This window comes from Podarcis muralis, chromosome 1 (assembly GCF_964188315.1).
Source record: "Podarcis muralis chromosome 1, rPodMur119.hap1.1, whole genome shotgun sequence".
NCBI classification, from domain to species: domain Eukaryota; kingdom Metazoa; phylum Chordata; class Lepidosauria; order Squamata; family Lacertidae; genus Podarcis; species Podarcis muralis.
The window spans coordinates 47,272,132-47,293,990 of record NC_135655.1 but is presented as its reverse complement, the minus strand read 5'-3'; the positions used below and the strand labels follow the sequence as shown (position 1 = coordinate 47,293,990).

Genomic DNA, 21,859 nt, shown 5'->3' with positions numbered 1-21,859 from the left:
TTGTAGTACAATACACCATGATCATCTCATGCCCAGAAACCTATGTCACCACTGTGGAAGGACGTGTGGATCCAGAATTGGCCTCCACAGTCACATACGGACTCACTGTTAAGACCGTGTTCATGGAAGACACTTGGCTACGAGTGATCACTGAAGAAGAAGAAGAAGGTCACAACTATTAAAATATACCTGTTCTTAAGAATTGGGCTTTCATTAAGAGTAACAAACTCTTCTCCCTTAGATTGGCTTGCATTTATCTTGCTTTCAGACAAATTCCAGATGTACATGGATGTTAAGATTTATTTGCATATTCCATGTTATCTAAACACTTGCTCAAATTGATGGATTCTAAGGATGCTATAAGAAACTCGCTTATAAAATGATCCAGTAATAAAATGTTCCCAAATAATAAACACAAAATAAGCCAAATGTTAAATGTAGTTTAATACAATAAAATACTCCTAGCATTAATTTTTTAATTACTCCCTTCAAAGATTCCTAATCTGTAAAAAGGGGCTCGGGCCATTCTAGCATTGCATAGTGTTGGGATACCACCAAGAAGTCCCTTATGTGTATTAAGGAAGCCACTGCTACCTCATTTCAAAAGAGCAATTATAAATAATAAATTCTCTATTTTAGTAGTCTGGATTCATATGGAGAAATGGGAATGTCCTGTGCTCACAGGTTTTATGAGGAGGAGAAGGAACCCCAGTCTCTGGCTATGTTTAGTTTAGACTGACTTAAACCACCTTTCCAAAATATCTGAGCTACAGTACACAGCAGACCATAGCATTATTTCCAACACTTAAAAAGAAACTTCCCAGAGTCATACCAGTGAATCTGAGTCACTCTGTTGTGCTCTGGTTTTTTTCAAATGGGTTGGTTTAATTGTGTATATCCTGTTCTCTGACACATGGGGGGTCAGAAAAGTAGGTTCTGAGAGGTGTGCAATTTGTAAGGCCTTTGCTAATGTACATATGTTGTACACATGCATGGACAAAGAATGATAGAGCTTCTATTTCCTGTGATCTCCATGATTCATGTAGGTTTGACTAAACTTTCATGTGGCGTTGATTTTTAGGAGCCTAAAATAACTAGCAGAGAGAACCACACATAGTCAAATGTACTTTTTATTTTAAAGCAATTTTCTATAGCTCTTGTGGATGTAGAGGGAGGATGAAATATGAACTGCACCTGTTTAATAAACCAAAGAGATTCAAACATAGTCAAATGAACTCTGAAAACCTAATGCTCAAGAATTTTTTCCATTGGAGAATATGGATTTCTATGGATGTTTATGGCTAGTCAGAGCAAACCAAGAGCAATCAAACCATGGCTTCGGATCTTGGCTTTTGTTCTCAAATGGTAGTTTTAAACGATTTACAGTTCAGTGTGTGTGAGGTGATCTACCAGGTTGTGTATACTGTTATATTGCAAGATGCAGCAATTTTGGCATGTTTCATCGTGTAATGGAATAGGTTAAGCTCTGGAGTTCATAGGGCTCGTCTTGGGACATGAACCTTGAAAACCTCTGTGTTTCTATTGTGCCAACAGTCTATGGGATCCCTTAATGAATAAATATTATCTAAAATTGCTCCTGTGGAATCCTGAGAATCTGAGGTATGATTTAAGTTAGAAAAGCATCCAGTTCTTATGCCTGCAAAGAGCAGCATAAAATAAAGTGTGAAGAAGTTCACTGAATCTTAAATAAGAATGCTCTAAGTCAGATTTCTATTGATTGGGGAAACTATGATTTAATTTGATAGATCTGAGAGTTCAGCAGTGCTTTGCATCATAAGGAATCCATTCAAAGCTCTGTCATGACTAAAACTTCAGTATAACCATGACTCATAAATGTCAGAAGTTACACAAAGGTTGTATAAACCTTCCATTTTTACAGTGTCTCAGCATCGATCTGGTTTCTTAAAGTTCGTTTCTTGTGTCATCTTGAGAAATGGAACACAATATGCTTTGTCTTTTTGTTCAGTGGCTTAGCTCACTTTGGGGACAGGTTTCAGGGGGAAATCACAGATTTTGAGGAAGATATTCTGATGTTAGTGTTGCATAAATTGGTAATAGTACCTCGGGTTCACTGTATTCATTCTGGAGGTCATTCTGGAGGTCCATTCTTAACCTGAAACTGTTCTTAACCTGAAGCACCACTTTAGCTAATGGGGCCTCCTGCTGCCGCCGCGCCACCAGAACACAATTTCTGTTCTCATCCTGAAGCAAAGTTCTTAACCTGAGGTACTATTTCTGGGTTAGCGAAGTCTGTAACCTGAAGTGTCTGTAAACCGAGGTACCACTGTACCTTAAAATGATTTCAAAGTGGAAGGCGGGCGGGGGTTTCTGTGCAGTCTGTTATTGGGAATGTACCTGCATCCAGCCATAGAGCATTTGGGAAATTTTTGAAACCCCCACCCCCAGGTTCAGTTGGCTTTGAACACATGGGGCAAGAAGGTTGAACCAGTGCTATTTTGTTCAGTTTATTTCTGACTGGCATCTAGCAGAACCAGAAATGAAAGTGGCCTCTTTTTAAGAACTCTCTGAGGGATTTCCCCCCTGAGAACTTTCTTCTTTGCACTTTCACTCTATTTTGGTGAGTAGAGCACTTTCCGAGAATTGTTACAGTGTACTGTTGCAGCAAAACCCCTGAATATGACTGTCATAATCTTGGCCTCATTTGTCTTCGTGAAGGTTGTTGAGACCTGCAAACGTTGCCCAAGGCTTACAGAGAAAGCCAGGGAACCTCAGGTGCAACAGTTCCCATCTATTAATGTACAAATGTGCTTTGCAAGCTATTTGACATAATATTTCAGGGTGTGCACCCTTTATTCACCTCTCTGTCTGAGGGATCCCATGTCTATTGGGGCGCCACCTGTGACTCATCACTCCATTCTGTTCTTTCAGCTGTCTCCATGGAGAAATTCCATATCTCCTCCAGCTTCTCCACTGAGCTTATTCTCCTTCTGCTACCTCATCGATTTATTAGATCACAACTTCATTGTAATCATCAGCATTCAAATCTCTCACTTCTGAGTCTTCAGTTTCAGAGGTTGTGATATCCACTCCAGCTTGCTTCATGACCCCTTCAGTAGCTCTAGTCATTGTTTGCCTCATTAAAGGTAAAGTAAAGGGACCCCTGACCATTAGGTCCAGTCATGACCGACTCTGGGGTTGCAGCGCTCATCTCGCTTTATTGGCCAAGGGAGCCGACGTACAGCTTCCGGGTCATGTGTCCAGCATGACTAATCCGCTTCTGGCTAACCAGAGCAGCACATGGAAACACCGTTTATCTTCCCGCCAGAGCGGTACCTATTTATCTACTTGCACTTTGACGAGCTTTTGAACTGCTAGGTTGGCAGGAGCAGGGACCGAGCAACGGGAGCTCACCCCGTCGTGGGGATTCGAACCGCCGACCTTCTGATCGGCAAGCCCTAGGCTCTGTGGTTTAACCCACAGCGCAACCCGCGTCCCTTTGCCTTATTAAGAGAACCATTAAAACATTTGGCTACCTATCGCTTCTGGTTAGAGTTCTATTTTAGTGATGCTTATCTCGCCTTGTGGGTGATTGAAATTGAAGCCTTCATACTATCTGTTAGTGACTTTTCAGCTTGTGTTTGACTTGGAACACTGAAGCTTTTAGGTGTCCTAGTAGTGGACACAAATATATTAATTGTGTCAGAAATACTTGGAGAGTCAGCAGACACTTAGTATACAGACTGCATACAATGTTGGTTTTGTTGTTGTTTTTGTTCTGTTGAAGTAAAGCAGATTAATGATAAATGGCCTTTGTTTGCTTGCTTCTGGAATGCTGTAATGAATTATGCTAACCCTGGGAATGGATTGTCTTTTTCTATGCAATTTCCCCCTGTTACATTTGTTGCTGTTTTTGTTAGAAATATATTACAAGTTAGAATATAGTTTTGACAAGTTTAGTGTCACAAAAATAAAGTGCACCTTTTCCCCAGTGAAATGTCTGGAAAACTATGGGATATGTGTGTTTTTGAAGGTCTGTCAACATAAGCAAACACACTCTAAATCCGGTTCATACGTAATACTTTTGCTGGTGTGTAATATTTTTAAAGCCCAATTTTATATTAACACAGAAACCAAATTAAGGCAGCTTATGGGATACAAATAGTTACTACATTCCATAATCATCAGCTAAGATTTGATACACCATTATTTGACTCTTTAAATTTCTCAAAGCGTTCTTAGGAACGTGGCCTACTGATGAGATGGTTTTAACTGCAAAGTTAGAGCACGCTACAGGGCATAGGGCAGGATTAACCAAATGAGTCCCATCAGTGTGAACCCTCAAAATTGGCTTGGGGAGGTGTCCAGAGAACCCCCAGAACTGTGCAGAGGGGGGATCATTCCATCTGGGAAGTGGAAATGCTTTTGCGGATGGAGCGTTTGTCATGGCACGGCATTAAAGTCCACCCAATATTTTTAATAGAAAGCTGTACTCTGGCAGGTTTCCTCCCTGGTTTGCTAATCATGGTAGAGGGTTAATGAGGATGCGGTATTTCTAGTGTTGCCGCATGTTAATTAAGAATTCAACTCTGCTGCTTGTGAATCACCAGCTGGTGACTGCATTGGTATAAGACTGTAATTAGTCTTTATTTCTCTTTTGGGGATCTTTTATTAAAAAGCTTTGGGGAAGTCTGAAATGACTGGGCATATTTTACACTGTATAAGTGTTTGTGTCTAATTACATAAATGCACAGCTATGATTACACAGACAAATCCCTTCTCTTGAGCGTGCTCTCATTTATCAACATTAGCTTACAAAAGTAGACTCTTCTTCAAAAAACAGGCTTGACAGGGAAACAGTAATTTCCCAATAATTTGATATGAAGAAACCAGGAGCAACAAACGTTGAAGTTTTTTCTGCTGTGAATCCAGTAACGTTCATAGTGAAATAAACGGGTGGGAGTAAGAAGTACACTAAAATGTTCATTTTAAAAATCTTGTGCTGTGTGCCTATTGCATTATACATTACATCTTACGTGATATAGAGACAGGTTTTTGAACAGCCATCAACATAGTCTGAGCTTGATGTCAGCTGCAACCCCCAACTATTGTGGCAGATTTTGAGAGAAGCTCCTTCTGGAACTTGCCCTTCTCTTGACATAACCATCTGCTCTCATGCTGAAGATGCCTGATCTTCAACACTACAAAGACGGAAAATGAAGATGTCTAGTCGGTAAAAGTCCATGTTGTTCAAGGTTTGGGCTGTTGAACTCGCATTCCTGTGCTGAACTTCAGCTTCAGCTAACGTTTTACATATTGTGGGAAATGAAACGAGAGCTCACTAATTTATAACAGATGGTTTTGAACACGGAGTGGCACCATCTATTTTCTACACTCCAGTACCAAGTTACCTTGATGAGCACATTTACAAGGGAAATAATGAGGAAAGCCTAGACAGAAGACTAGTGCATGTATCTTTTATTTATTTGAGGCTGTTGTTTCTGCACTTCTGGAAGAGTGAAAGATCTGACACTCATAAAGTAATCTATTCATGAATCATTATTGCATGTTTTTATTGACCTAGTCCCGCCCCCCTGTTGCTGAAAGTAATCAGTCGTGCAATTGTACCATTGTGTGAATAGACTATCCACAGTCAGATTCATCAGTGCTTCTGAATACCAGTTGCTGGAAGCCACAGGAAGAGACAGTGCTCTTGTTTGGCTCCTGCTTGCGGGTTTCCCACAGGTATCTGGTTGACCACTGAGAACAGGAAGCTGGACTAGATGGGCCATTGGCCTGATCCAGCAGGCTTTTTTGTTCTTATTCTAGTGCTTTTCTAAGTTAAATTGTTTTTCCCAGTCCTTAAACTGAGAAGTTGTAATTGGAACAAATGATTTGATTTGATTTATTATATCTCTATGCCGCTTTTCATTCAAATGAATCCCAAAACCATTTGCAAACAATAAATAAAAATAACATGACGGAACATAATAGAACATCACAAATAGTACATAATTTGTTGTTGTTGGCATCCATCTGTCTCGGGAGACAATGGAGGAGTGCACTTTTGGGGCTGAAGTCAAAATAACATAATGGAACATCACAAATGCAGCATACATAATATAGGATAATTAACAAATCATCAGTGAAACCATTACAATTTGTAAAATACTGTTAACAAAACAACTAAAAAATAAGCTAAAAATCACCATTAAAGCAAAAGGCATATTATGATTAGCAAAACAATACAACATTTATCATGCATAAAACAAAATAAACATCAGTTCATACATACTCTCTCCACACCCTCATGACTCATATTCTTTCACTCTATACAGCTCATTAAAATACACAGTCTTATAATGCCAGTGGCAGCAACTCACTTGGGTTGAAGGTGGGGCAGCACAGGTGAGACCAACTCTGATGGCAAACAGGTCTCTTTCCCTCTCCCCTCCCCTTCTCCTCACAGTTCTTCTTCTGGAAACAGTTCCCTTATGAAGGCTCCTACTGCTTGGGGGGGGGGGTGAGACAAGGCAGGTGGAAAAAGCCATTACCTGCTGGCCAATACAGAGTCTTTCTCCCCTCACATTGGAATTAAAATAGGTTGAGATTATGGCTGTGATGATCAGAAGCAACTGAAGGACCTTTAGGGATGCCGCCTGACTTTTCAGCTGCCAACCTAGAAGCAACAGAATATGGTGCCTGTGGCAGTGGCAGAGTGCTAGTGGAGGAGTTGAGGTGCTCGGTCAGCATCCATTGCATATGTTCCTCTCACCTGCCATGAGCAAAAAATGGACCCTGATTATTATGCAGCATTTTTCATTAACAGTTGAAATTCAGAAAATCTTTGTGCTATATGTCTCAATAGCACTTATAAGAATTAAGCTGGTAGAGGGAGGGCATCCAGTTTATTTCCTGTTGTTTCCTGTTTCTTTTCTTGCTCTCTCCCCTTGTTCAGTTTGTTATCATAACTGCTCTTTCCCCTCTCTTTTCAGTCTGTCCACAGCCACCCGAGCCTGAGAATGGAGGCTACATATGCCACCCGTCCCCCTGCAAAGAGCCATTGACATCTGACAGTGTCATAGAGTATTTATGTGAGGAAGGCTATCTGCTGAAGGGAGACTACAAATATTTGACTTGCAAAAATGGAAAGTGGAACCCAGATATGGAAGTTACCTGTAGGCTCAGCCAAGGTCAGTAATGCTTCACTGTGAATATACTCACTCTCATTTTGTTGAATGCCTTTCAAGTACTAGCACATAAATCAGTGCCTGTCTAGACCTCAGAAAATGGTTTGGGTTAACCTTATTATCTAAGGGCACATTGCCACTGCAAACTTGTAATCATGTCTTTCCTGAAGTGTAAGTTTCTGTGTGAGAGACAATTCTGCCCAAAATCTCTAGCCCATTCCTACCCAAATTCACGACATTCTCACACACCAGTTTTGGTTGGTAAAAAGGTTTCATGTATAACTCTGAATGATTCCCCTTGATCTTCTTTTAAAATAGCAAGCTTGTGGTTTAAGAGCAGCCCTGTAGAGGTTGTCTGATTTCAGATCCCATCAGCTTCAGTGAACCTGGTCAAGATGAGGGAGAGGGGTCTAATTTGGATACTGCTTGATTGTACCCTGCTGCAGCACAGAATGTTCTCTCTGCCTAGTCCTGCCTGTCTCAAAAATAAAAGAACTTTCCCAAAGTAACTTGACAGTTGTGTCTTGCAAGGTTTTTACCAGTTGGATAGGAATTCCTTTCCCATGACAGAAAGCCAAGAAGTCTGCAGGAAAATGTTTGTCATTTAATTGACCATGAGGTATTGGAGCAGAGGGAGAGAGGAGTGTGTGTAATTGAATAAAATGTTGTGGAAAGGAGAAATTCCCTGCAAGCTGGATGATGTGCTGAAAATCATGCATGCTTTTAAAGATTGTTGGGGTGAGTGGAGGAAGGATTGGTGCTTTCTGCACAACAGGAAGACAGGCTATTAAACAGATAAGATGCAGCAGTCTCACAGTTCACCAATATGCTCGATGAGATGTTGACTTAGTCATCCAGACATAAATAAGGAGAAAATTTCAACTCCTTGTTCTCTTGATATAAAATGCAATTCAGATGAGAGGTAGGGGTGGGTGGGTGCTAGCTAGTAGGGTTAGCTTGCATTCATGTAACCAAATAGCCTCAACACTTGAAAGGGGCCCTGGCTGTCAAATGGTTAAGGTAGCTTGGGAATTGTGTTGGAGTAAGTGTCACTTGACAACCCAATGAATGCATTTGAGACAGGTCTCTCCCCAGGACAATTCCACATGGTACTGACTTGAGGACAAAGCTAGCCTTGTGAAGACCAGAGCACCCTTATAATCCTACTTTCTCTCCTAGCCCAGTTTATTAGGACTCTTATTTGGTGATGGGAAACAGCTGCTTCATAAGACGAAACCATTAAAAAACAACTTTTTCTTTTGCTCTACAGATAAAGGTTCACCTCCAAGTGTAGGAGTGCCCACCCTGTCCATAGTGGCTTCCACAGCAAGCTCTGTAGCTCTCATCCTCCTCTTAGTTGTGTTGTTTGTTTTGCTGCAGCCAAAGCTGAAGTCCTTTCATCACAGCAGGTGAGCTTCTGGGAGTTGGTGGAGATGACCTGTAACTAGAGGGCAGATGTTTGTGCATGCAGATGCTTAGAGAAGAGAAATGGTGTCTCTCTCGTTCCTGCTGTTGTCCTGCCTACAACCATGCTTATTGCCTGCTCCTTTTTTATTATTCTTTTGGTGTTATTTTCACTCTTGTGGATTTCTTCTCTAGGTTGAGTTCTAGTAGGCAGAGTATCTGCATTCTTTGGCAAAAAGTTGCTATCAGGCTGCTGATCCTCCTGCAAGTCTGCACAACTAAGACTGATCACTAAGCTTAATGCAGTCTAGCAGCTCCATGTTGCGACCTGCAAAGGCTTGATAAGCCTCTTGTTCTTATTGCCTCCAGGGGATTGTGGAAAAGGAGGCAGGGGCTGTGAAGACTGCATTGGGCTTGATGGTTCTCAAGTTGTGCAGGCCTCTAATGACTGCAGTCTCATAATCTGTAGAGAAGATTCAGCCTTGGTAGTTCCTTGGGAAGCATTCCTTAGGCACAGCTTTTACTGATGATTTTTGGCAGGGGTCCAAAACAGCCTGCTAAAAGCTGTGGCTGCCAAGATCCTACAATTTCCCTTGCTGGTTTGGCCACTGCATGGCCCAAAGAGCCTTCTCACCCTTACCTGCAGGAAAAGGGAGAGTGGGGGCTTGCAGGCTTGACCTTTGTGCAGCTGAGGTGCTCTTGGCACTTCAGTAACACAGTAGCTAAACAACCCCTATCCAGCCTCCCACTTTTGGAGCTGTGGGGAGGGATTGCAGTGCAACTATGTCCACCACCATAGTTCAAAGGTTGGGGGCTGCTCATGCTCACCTGATGGTGGCGATGCACTTGCTGAGTGGAAACTTTGCTTTGGTCTTCACTTAGAGGGATAGGGGAGGGCTTAGTATAAAGGGTTAGTGAGCCTTCCAAGTCTCTGCTGCAGAGGCTGTTAAATGGCAGCAGTTAAGTAGCTATTGCTGTAATACAGGCATTAGTATGTGGGTTCTGGGTCATATAGAATTGTAGAGTCAGAAGGGACTCTGAGGATCATCTAGTCCAACCCCCTGCAATGCAGGAATATGCAGTTGCCCCCTACAGGGATTGAACTTGCAACCTTGACATTATCAGCACCATGCTCTAACCAACTGAACTATCCAGGCTTATTCACACAGAGCATATTTTGCAGTGAGGTAGAAGAAAGGCATGTTCTTTTGAGAGAGAAGGGACTTTCCATCTTACTAGTTTTTATACTGGAGCAAACAGCAAGCTTCACAGATGCAGAATGAGGCATAATTTTCCTTTCTAAGCCCAGTATCTGAAGTAGCAGGAGGCTTGGTGGTTGGGGAGGGAAAGTCTGCCTCTTAACAAGATAATGAACTCAGGGCAGCAATCACACAACACAGAAATTATTCATTGAGGAGAGCGCCAGAAACATCTGTGGTGCTCTTTTGCAATGTATGTAGGCGATGAGGCCACAGTAACAGGCACTGCTTTGTTGCTTCATGGCTAATTTCTGCGGCAGTCCTGTCTGCTGTTCTGCTTTTACACTCTCCAATTTTGCATGGAAACAGATCTGAAGCTTAGTCTCAAACCATATAGACATGTTGTCTTTCCTATACCACTCTCTTGGATAATGGACACCCCCTTCCCCCAAAAGAAGAAAACATCTGTGCATTCTTTTTTAAGGTGTGTTGTTCTTTGCAGCAGCAGCTGTGAAATGGAACACCCATTTTAGGGGGCGGGCAAACAGAGACCAATAATACTTGTCCATTTCACAGTTGTAAAACTCAGCAAAAGCCTATTTCACAGTAGGGAGAGTGGTGATGTTAGTTGTTTCTCTATTAAAGGTAAAGTGTAAAGGGACCCCTGACCATTAGGTCCAGTCACGGACGACTCTGGGGTTGCGGCACTCATCTCCCTTTACTGCCCAAGAGAGCCCGTGTACAGCTTCTGGGTCATGTGGCCAGCATGACTAAGCCGCTTCTGGCAAACCAGAGCAGCGCACGGAAACGCCGTTTACCTTCCCGCCGGAGCGGTACCTGTTTATCTACTTGCACTTTGACGTGCTTTTGAACTGCTAGGTCGGCAGGAGCAGGGACCGAGCAATGGGAGCTCACCCCGTCACGGGGATTTGAAACGCCGACCTACCAATCGGCAAGCCCTAGGCTCAGTGGTTTAGACCACAGTGCAACCCGCGTCCCTGCTGCTATCAATTCCATTGTCTCAGAAGCTGAAGCTCTTGCTTGAATTGGACATTTGAAATCTTACTCAGTTCTGGAGACTTGATGAGGGTTTGTTAAAACAAACACACACATATGTGGTGGGAGGAACCCCAGACATTTCCCTGGAAATGCTGAGAATTTCCCCTCCTGCTATGTTCTGACACATGCTGTTCTTAGTCACAATATTCCCAGTCAGTCCAGCTGTTCTTAACCTGGATATAGGGCTCAGTGCTGAAGCATTCCTGGTTAAGGAGTCTCATCGAGCAGTTAATCCTCCTGACAGACAACTTTTGCTGCTGTGTAGACCATTTCTCTGGCTTCGGAGGCAGAGAACTGTTCCACAGAAGCCCAGCAATACTGCAATACCAGCCCAGGAAGTTAAATGCCTTTTTAAAAAAATCAGGGCGCTGATTCCAGAGCTGTGGCTCCTTGCCCTGATTATGGGGTTATGGTATAAGGTGTTTGCTAATAGTTAATAAATTCACCTCAGTTTTATGTCTGTTGCTTAACACTCATATGATACCGTTTGTTGATGAGGTGTATTGTCCCACTATGTCCCACCACTCTTCAGTAGCTTCTATAGTCATTTGTGTCCAGTATTTCATGTGTGTGAGTCTTAGCCCCCCCCCCCCCAGTGTATAACTTACAGAGTTAGTATCGCCCAGTGCTCAGTTATGAACTGGGAGTGTCCAAGTTCAAATCTCAGTTCAGCCATGAACGCACAGGGTGGTCTTAACATTGTTCCTTAGTCTCTTCCCTGTCCATCTGCAATGCACAGAGGGATGGTCATATTGCCTGCCTTACATGCTTGTAAGGGCTGAGGTGTAAAGAGCTTAGAAACCTTAAGTGTATTTCCTTTTTCAAACCAAAAGGGAAGCATGGAGTTTGTCTGCCACATGGCTGATGTGCCCTGGGTGCCATGACAGGCTAGGAAGCCCCTTGTTTCCTTTTCCTGCTCCAGCATTCCAGTTGCCAAATTGTCTCCAGCTTTCCTCCCAGGCTAGGAACTGGGATGGGGATTAGATTGCCAAACAGTTGCTGGGATGAACCCTGCACCTCCAAGGCCAGGAATCATGCTTCTTGCTTGCCATTGCCAGTGAAAGTGTTGAAGTCCAGTTATGCTGGCTGATTTCAAGTATAAAGTGATTTCAAGTATAAACAGGATTTCAAGTATAAACAGGATGTCAAGAAGAACTGAATTTAGGAGTTCTGCAGATACAGTATTGCACAAATGCTTTTGTATTCTTGGGCATCACAGAACATAACGTGGATTCTTTCTCTAAAACTCAAATGCAGGCGTGATCAAGGTGTTTCTGGGGACCAGGTGTCCATCGTGGTGGATGGAGTCCAGGTGGCACTGCCATCCTATGAAGAAGCTGTCTATGGCAGTGCTGGGAACTGCATACCTCCTTCGGATTCACGGGTACAGATTGTCCTTTCGGAGGGAGCTGGGCAAAGTGGAGCGAGGGAGATGCAGCAGCCACCAGACCAAGTGGGTCACAACTGCTTTGCTGGGGAGGATGAAATCCCTGGACGCTCTGGACTGTGTGAAGCTGGCAGCTCTCACCACTCGGAGGCTGTTCTAGTTCATCAGGCGACCACGTCCTCTTGGGTTGCTGGTGCGTCTTGTAGCAGACCTGGGCACAAAGAAGCTCCAGACTCAGAAAGCAGTGATGTACAAAGCCTTCTATCACTTGCTTCCTCAGAGGAGTACACTGATGGTAAGCAAACTGAAACATAAGTTTTTCACCTAAACTCCTGCTAATTGGAATTTTAAAAGTTCATACATCCTAGTATTTCCAAAGTGCCTTTCACTCTTACAGTGGAACATTTACAAGGAGAAATACTTTATTAAAAGTACCAGGATCCTCCTCCCTTCTCTTCCCCCTTTCTCCAACGCACAATCCCTAACAGCGTTCTGGTATAAGTCATTCAGTAATGGACTGAGTAATGATGTTGCTTCTGGTGTGGATCTACAATGGTGGCCATTCATTGGTCATAAAAACTGGCAATCGCAATTGTACTGCATATTCTGGGGGGGACGGGACCCCCTGCACATTACAGTTTTTTCTTTGTGAGTGGAAAGAAGTGGATCATAGCTGCTAACTAGCAGCACCTAGACTGGTGACTTGGAGTGGCTGCTGGGACCATTTAACACCAGTTCTAAAGGATCTTCATTGCAGAGGTAGAGCTAGCTGGTCTGGCACCTGGAGTGGCATGCACCGGGGGGGGGGGGGCTAGTGTCCCAGGGGCGGGGCAAGCGTCCCAGGGGGATGCTGCCCACGGTGAGCATCCCGGGGGGTCCGCCGCCCACCACAAGCATCCCGGGAGGCGGGGCAGCAATGCTACGCCCCCTCAGGGATAACACCCGGGGCGGGCTGCACCCACCTTGCTCTGCCTCTGCTTCATTGGTTCCCAGTGTGTTTCCAAGCACCATTCAAAGTGTTGGTGCTGACCTTTAAAGTCTTAAACGGCCTTGGCCCAGTATACCTGAAGGAGCATCTCCTTCCTCATCATTCAGCCTGGACACTGAGGTCCTCCTCCGAGGGTCTTCTGCTAGTTTCTTCACTGTGAGAAGCGAGGTTACAGGGAACCAGGCAAGAGGGCCTTCTCGGTAGCGGAGCCCTCCCTGTGGAATGCCCTCTCATCAGATGTCAAGGAAATAAACAACTATCTGACTTTTAGAAGACATCTGAAGGCAGCCCAGTATCAGGAAGTTTTTAATGTTTGATGTTTTAGTATGTTCTGATGTATGCTGTGAGCTGCCCAGAGTGGCTGGGAAAACTCAGCCAGATTTGAGGGGTATAAATAATAACTTTATTTATTTATTTATTTATTTATAACTATCAAAAACTTGTGCCCACCAGATAGCCTTCTATGAGACCCAATTTTTGCTTCCCATCACAAATAAAATTGTCCGTGTTTGAAACAAGCCAAGAACAACAACAAAAGCACATCCTTATCTTGTAATCTGAATAAACTCTACCAAATTAGTAAAATGTGCATAATTTGTTCCAGCTGCTGAACTCTGGACTTTGTATTTTCATGTGGATGACAGAAAGTGCGGGATGTTGTGTGTGGAGGGGAAGAGAGAAGTTGATCCTTTCTGCTGTGATTATTTTGCAGTCCTTTGACACCTGCTGAAGAAAGCAGCTTTAGTCAGTAAGCCTTAGTCTCTCATCCCAAGAAAATCCTCAATAGTTAAGAGACTTTGGGGCTTTGCTAGGGGAAAGTCCTTGAAGAAGCATGACTGACAAGGGTTTTAAAGGGTGGCTCATTTTTATAGAAGCTTGACATGGTCAAATAAGAACTTGATAAACGGAAAGAGTTTTATGGACAGCCAAGACTTATATCAAGACTGTGCTGTGTGGTATTTCAGATATGGAACGTAAACACAAAAGATTGTTTAACTTGTCTTTTTTCTCTCTTCCTCTCTCCCAATCCAGATATTCCATTGTTGAAAGAAGCATGAGGCTTGCTGCGTTTGTCTAGCCTTTTCTCTCCATTTTCCTTCTTCCGGGATGGTGAGCACTCCTCGCAGACTTTCCCCACCTTCATGCGCTGTGCATGAAGACACATACCCCATAGCTGAAGATCCAAAGGATGCCGCCAGGATGCCTCCTCGATGCATCAGTGGGGTGTACAGGGTGTCAGCCGTTCCTCCCCACATTGTATCTACATTAAGGGGGGGCTTCAGTGACGTCAGTGGACTTAAGCTCCTCCTCATACCTCTCCCCTACCCCACCAAATGTTTGAGTGTGGTCCCTGGAGAGCTGCTATTTACTTGTGCCTTGCTCCTTCTCACACTGGCTTGTTGCAGCTTCTCGTGGGCTTTACTAGCTTCTGGATTTCTGCTCAGAAAGCAGGGCCAAAAAACAACAACCAAGCTTGCTTTTCTGGGTGCAAAGAGTTTCCTTCCACTTATTCATTGTCTTATGAAGGCAAGTCAGAACACCTCTGGATGGGCTGTGAGGAGGGGTGGGTCAGAGTCCAGTTGTAGTGACATACACATACTGCAGCCCTCAGTTGTTTTCAGCAACATAGACTACTTAACGTAGCTGCACTTGAACTTGGGCAGTGTTGGCTATATTAAAGGCCACTGCAACTTGCCGACCAAGATCATTAATGGCAAGCTTAGGCTGCCACTTGCTTTTCTTTGTTTCCCAAAGAGAGGGAGAAAGTGAACACTTGCCGGGGTGAAGCGTCTGTACCTCTGCAAGCTTCCATTTAAACAAAACAAAACTGTCCCCCCTCTATCTTGGTTCATCAAGGACGATTCTCTAAACTTGGTGTGAGCTGAAGTCTAGGGTTGTCTTGAGACAAACAGCTTAGAGCAATTCAATCTATGACCAGATTTAAGAGCACTTGCATTGAGAAGCCCACATGGAAAATGACTGCCCTCTTCCTAGAACAGCCAGCCTGCCAGCAATACAACAGCTGTACCATAGTCAATCCAAAGCCTTTCATCTTGGAGTGTGTTGAGCTCGTTTTCTGTGGAATGACTGTAGGATGTCAGTGTGTGCCCACATTGTGCTGTTCCCCAAGTAGGGTTCATCACCTATGCCTTTACTTTGACCCACCTTAATGAGAGAGCAATTTTGGCCTCACCACTTTATTTTTGTTGCTGTTGTTGGGTCCCATCCTTGCGAAAGCAATGCCAGGGCTTTTAGTGTTTAGCCTGCATTGCTTATGTCTTCCTCCTGGTTCTGTTAGAACCTAGTCATTGGAAAATGGATCGCCATTAGCAAGTACCTAGCTTTTTGTATCTGGCATGTCCTGTTTGCCTTGAATGAATAACAGTGATAGTCTGCCTTAAAACAAAATAGAATGGAAAGAGCCATGCTGCTGTCTTTACCCTTTTGGAAGACCCCTCGTCCCAGTTTCTTCCTCCACCCACTCCCATTGCACACTGCTTCTTTCTATGCAGGGAATATGTTCACTTACCTCCACCTTTTCCCATATAAATATACTTATTGCTCTTGTTTATCTAGCCCTCTGTGGTCAGTGCATTGCAGTTTGATGGCATCATGGAAGTATAAATTCCCAGATTTTCCCCAGTGAGCCTTCCTTAATTGAACAGTTCTGTGACCTTTCCTAAAGATTCCTACAACAAAAGTGGAATGGCTTGGTTGCCAGTTCTCACACTTGGCCCTGTCTTAAAGCCAGGGTGAGCACACAGAACCACAGTGTGCTTTAAAATATCAAGGGAACTAGAAAGCCCATCCTTTGAAAAATGGAAGTGGCAGAGGTCAACCCCGTTTACTGCCTCATAACAATGCACTGACATGGGAGACAACTGTGGAAAAAGGCAGCACTTTGCCTTTCCCCCCCAACCTGCCTACCACCAAAAAATCTGAATGGGAAGCAGCACAATTCCCTGGGCCACTGTCCGTGTTCTCCAGCATCAGATGGGCATTGCACACTGTGCACATTCCACACAAAAGCACAGAGTTTGGTACTGAATATAGACCCAAGCATTCAGATAATTACAGGTTGCAGCTTTAATTCAAAGCTGTTTAGCTCCTTTGTGAAAATTGCCTTGCAAATCTGTGGGTGATGCATCTGATTGAAATCAGACCATCGTCTTTTCATTACCGGCTTATTTGTATGCTGCTTTCTCACAGGATTTTGCTTTGATTGGTTCACAGTGTATCTAGGGACTGGCCACCGCAATTAAAAGAATGTAAGAAAAAATAATGATAATGATAATTAGAAAAACACATTTAAAAATCAATATGTACAATGCTGTGGAAAACAATATACACATGCTAACGTAACAGTTTAAAATTAAGCAGAAGAGAGAATAAAGTCTCAGGGCTCTGCATAGTTCCTCATGCTTCATCCTGATTAGCAGAAGCAAACTAAATTGCCCAAGAGTAATCCAATGGATGGCAATTAGTTTGCTTTTTATAATGTATACAGGCCACACAAATGTGGATTGCCTTGATGCCCAATATTGGCTGTTATCACAGAATACATACATGGCCCTAACCTTAGGCTTTCCAGGCTTGTTCTTTGAGACCCCCAGTGGTAGAGCAGGTTCTCTCACCTTGTTCAGAGAGTGCTGCTCTTCTTCAATGTGGTGTTTAGATCAGCCTTCACTAACTGGATACCCTCCAGAAGATTTGGAGTACAGTTCCCATCAGCCCCAGCCAACACAGCCATGCTGTGGCTTAGATTCCTCTGCTGTTTATAAAAGAAAGCCCCCCCCCCTACCCTGCCTGATATATTTGGGATGTTGTTGCATGGGGAGGTTATATCAGCAATTAAAGAGCACCATTTTTGCAGAAGGATTTAGCTGTGCCCATATCTATCATCTTGAGTTGCAGTGACAGAACTCCTCCTAAATGTTTTGGACGGTGTGAAAGAGTGGCAGAATTTTGGGTGACACCTAGCCCAAAGAAAAGTATCTGGTTTCTTCCTTTTTTGTTTAACAATAGAATGAAGCAATAACACCACTCTTAATTTCCATCCCCCATTCACCTGTGGATGGTTCATATTTTTTGTGCAGATACATGAAGAGTCAGATATAAACTTGGGTTTTAAATCTGGAATAGGCATTTCACCTGAGTAATTTAAATGAGGGACACAAAAGAACTTTATGGTTGAAATCTTATGGGAGACAACAGAAGAGCAGTTTTTCTCTTTCATAAAATTTGGTTTTCGAAAAATGAAATACAAATGTTACGGTCTTCAGGCTAAGAATGTAGGTGCCCCCTTTTTAAAGATTTTCTATTCTCAGGTTCTTAAATACAAATTTATGAAGGGCAAGAATAGCAATAGCTATTATCTATAATGCTCAGGGCATCTATTCTAATGCTCAGGCTGGAAATGAAGGGGGTCCTCTGTTTTAAAACCATGACACATTTTTTAAGAATTCTGAGACATCAGTTGAAACAACCACTGGCCCAATGCTGTGTGGCTGTTAGGTGCCTAATAAGTCAACTAATTTAATTAAATTCTTCCAGTCTTGTGTACAGAATGCCAGATGCTGCAAGGACACACTTCGTGCCTGGCAAGAGTAAAACTCATCTAAGGTTGTATTTGTCTGCTTTTGAAAATTGTAGGCATCTAGAATTTGATTCTGCAGGCTCACCTTGCCCTTTTAATGCTGGAACACAACACCTCTGATAAATGAGTGGTTCCCATGCCATGTCACCCTCCATTTAGAATATTGGCTGATCATATGAAACTGCCTTATACTGAGTTAATGCTGGTCCAGAAAAGTCTACTCTGACTGGCAGAGGTCTTTCCCAGCTGAAGTGGGGTGTGTGTGTGTGTGTGTGTGTGCGCGCGTGCATGTGAAGAGCTGAGGAATTGAATGTGGGACCTCTTGTGTACACTGCATGTACTCTACCACTGAGCAATAGCTCTTCCCTTATACTTCCATGCACCTAGTGCTAAAAGCAAGATAACACTTGTTTAAACTAAAATGCAGCACTTCTCCAGTGGTTAGATACATACTGTGGTAAGCTGCCAGGATATTTGTGCATCCAGTTTATGTATGGCACATACAGCAAGTGTCTCTTAAAACAGCTGCTGCTGACATTGGAGACCTGCTGGAGAGAGGGCAGGAGTCAAGATTGTCTGTTTGAGGTATGATGAGGCCCATTAACTACCGATGACCCAAGAAGCTTTAGCATTTGCAGGAAGTCTGATGTCCTTGCCATGGTGTCACTCCTGTTGTAGGAAAATCTGAAACCTGGGAGCCCATGCAAGTTGCGGCAAATAGGATTACCATTTAGGTTGCAATACCATACACATTTACCTGGAAGTAAGTCCCACTTAACTTAGTGAGGCTTACTTTTCAGCAAACACTTGTAGGATTGTGCATTCAGGTTTTTCAAGTGCTTAGCTTTTGAAACTTGCCCTCACGTAAAATAAGTTGGAGCAAGAGGTGAAGTAAGACATTGGATTGGCTTTCCATTTTTAATGGCATGAATACAGTAGGCTTTGATGCACCCTACAGATGGAGAAAAAACAGGCAGGACAATGGATGAAGGGGAACTGGAGGGGCTGGACACTTGGGTGCAGGCTTCTCTTGCATCAACTCTTTTCTAGGGCCACTTCTGGTACACATTTTTTCCTCACTGGAGCTCTTTTGTATGATAATTCCTTGCAGCATTTTTAGGCAGAGTGTTAAATGCATGTTACTAACTCTGAGAGAGAAAGGTGCCGCCCAACTCCTCATTGCCTTTTAGAAGTAAGTGGAGATTGAAAGGGCTTCTTTGTACACTCCATACTTAATTTTTACCACTTTCTCGCTGAGAGATTTTCTTTTGGATACCACAGGGGCTGCCAGGGGCTTTTTGCACATGAGAATGCATGCTCATGTCTACCAAATAAATGAGTAAATACCACATTAGTTGGTTTCTGGGGCGCATGGGGAGAGCATTTCCAAAATCAAGATGCTCGTGGTACCTGCACTAGGGTAATATAGCACATGCACAACTGAAACTGTTAGTGTACTGTTTCTTAATCCTTGTGAGGAAGTCTGTGACATCCTTGACCAACCTGCTACCCACCAGAGGTTTCTTACTACAGTGTTTTCAGGTGGTTTAAGCAGTACTGGATGCATTGTATTACAGCTCTACCATCATTTCCAAATATGGTCCACCCGTACACGTTGTTCAGAAAAACAAAGTTGGGCGCGAGTTAAGATCAGTTCACAATTTACACGTCTATGGGGTGACTACTGTCTACGTCAATACGTGCATTTCTGTCACACTTTCTTATTGGTATGGGGAAACCTGTGGACCTCCAGATGTTGTGGGACTACACCTCCAATTATCCCTGACCATTATCCATCCTGGTTGGGGCTGATGAGTGTTCCCACCCCTGCATCTACAATAGATGTTGTGCCCACAGCAGAAAGAACTGCTGTTTTGATGTGTGAATCAGCCCTCTGTTTCCCTCTGCTTTTATAGTAGCGTAGTGAGCATACAAACAAAGGACTGAGTATGGGGGTGTTTTTTGGTAGGAAACCTTCCATTGGCTCGATTCATGTTAGGTAGTATCCTATGGAGATCTCTCTCTCTCTCTCTCTCTCTCTCTCTCTCTCTCTCTCATGCTTCAGTCCTGGGCTTCTTTCCTGTAGATTTTTTAAAAATTGCTTTTGGAGTTGACCGCCTCTGTCACTTTATTACGATTTCAATGCTTGCACCAGAGGAGATGTGTGTTGAATGGTGAACACTTCTATGTTAATATATATCTTGAGATACTGGCTTCTGCTAATACTGGTTGTCCATTTCTACTGGAGATAGCACTGCTGCATTTGCTTTTACATGAAAGCTCACACAGTTCAGACCAAATGTTCCATCAGAACAAGCACTTGCACACCTTCTGTTACCCAGTGGGCAGGCTGCAGGTAGTTGGAGATGCAAACACACAGGGAGAACCTGGTTGCCTTCAGTGCTTTTTATTTGTTTGTAATCTGAGTTGCACCACTATGAAACTATTTGCAGAATGGTACTCGTATATATGTGGGATTTAAAAATACCATAACGCTGTGCAGGATGTCAATCAGTTTTTATTTTGCTTTATTTTATATATATATATTTTTCTGGTATCCTGTACATTGAAGTGGGTGTGAAGATAGTATTTTAATATTTGTACAAAGTTTAATTTAATTTCAATTATTCTATGTATATAACTGCATTTCTAAATTAAAAAAATCTTTTGAAGTTAATTGCTTGAGGGTTTTTTTTTTTGCCTGTACAAGAAGTATTTTGATGTGATCCTGCTTCCTTCCTTCCTGATACCATACAGCTGAATAATGGCCCATTTATCAAGCTCATAGAACAGAAGGCTCATCAATTTGGAAAGCGTATTTCTCTGCCGGCATAGAAATTGCTAGCTCGCCTCCTTCATAGAATCAGAGAATTGTAGAGTTGGAAGGGACCACGGGAGTCATCTAGTCAAACCACCTGAAAAATCTTTTGCCCAATGTGGGGCTCCAACCCATAACTCTGAGATTAAGAGTCTCAATGCTGTACCGAATGAGCTGTTCAGCAGCTGTTCAGCAACTGGCTCACCTGGGCAGAGAGACACCCCTATTCAATCTCTAACCTCTTCCCCCCAAACAGCCTACCATAAGTGCTGTTTGGATTGCTCTGTTACTAAGGATCTTTTGTGTTTCTCCAGCCTGGCATTTTTCTTATATGGCAAGCTTGAGGCAAAGTATTTCCATTTTGGGAGACATGGTGCATTTATTTTTATTTTTTTTAAATCTGAATAGTCAAAAGTGGCCAAAAAACCCACTTGAGATCCCCACCAGTTCATTCTGCATCAGGGAGATCCTACTTTCGTTCTGACAAGTTCCAAATTTGTCTGAAACAGCCCCACTTTGGTTTGGGAGTCATCGGTCTCTTTTTCTACACCCATGCTACTTGGCGATAGTTTAAAAACTGATTGTTCTTTCCATTTTGGTGGAGAGTGGGTGGCCACGGGTGAGAAGCCAGATGGCTGAGAACTGAGCTGTGAAAGGAAACATATATTTGGACACTCAGGTTTGGCGGGACCTAAACAAGAAAGTTCAGGAACTAGCCGGGGTATCCACTTTATTTGCTGAAAGGCAGAGATAAGGAAAAAAGAAAGGACCCCTGCTAGGCCTTTTCTGAGAGGGGAAGGCAAGAATTAAATTCACACGCTACTCAAGCTGAGATTTCCTGTGTACTTGTGGTTAATAAAGTCAAAGATTTAGTCTTACAAAACATTAATGTTTACTGGAAGCTTAAAATGTTGGATTGGTCTCTAGGTTCAAAACATCTTTGGTTTCATAGATTACAGTACAGTAAAAGGTAAAGGTAAAGGTACCCCTGCCCGTACGGGCCAGTCTTGCCAGACTCTGGGGTTGTGCGCCCATCTCACTCACCCATCTTACAGTACAGTAGGTGCTTATAAATTCACTACTACACCAAAAGACAAAGGGATTAAGTGAGGGATTCACAGCACCCTTATACTCATTCTTGCTCTCCCATCCACGCAGAAATGCAAATACTTAAGTTGCTGAACATCATAGGAGTGTACTCTTAACATGGCTTCCCATAAGCTGAAGAATTTGGTTAA

At 43.1% G+C, this 21,859-nt stretch overlaps 1 protein-coding gene across 4 annotated transcripts in view; it reads left to right on the top strand.

Moving 5' to 3' along the window:
- SUSD6 (sushi domain containing 6) overlaps window positions 1-20,480 on the top strand; it is a 58,024-nt gene extending 37,544 nt beyond the window's left edge. For all 4 annotated transcript variants that reach the window (XM_077927669.1, XM_028725221.2, XM_077927671.1 and 1 more), the window contains exons 3-6: window positions 6,975-7,172; window positions 8,440-8,578; window positions 12,089-12,513; window positions 14,239-20,480. In XM_077927669.1, the coding sequence (XP_077783795.1) occupies window positions 6,975-7,172; window positions 8,440-8,578; window positions 12,089-12,513; window positions 14,239-14,264 (788 nt within the window). In that variant the 3' untranslated portion in view covers window positions 14,265-20,480. The remainder of the gene's footprint in view (window positions 1-6,974; window positions 7,173-8,439; window positions 8,579-12,088; window positions 12,514-14,238) is intronic.
- The last annotated feature ends 1,379 nt before the right edge of the window (window positions 20,481-21,859 follow it).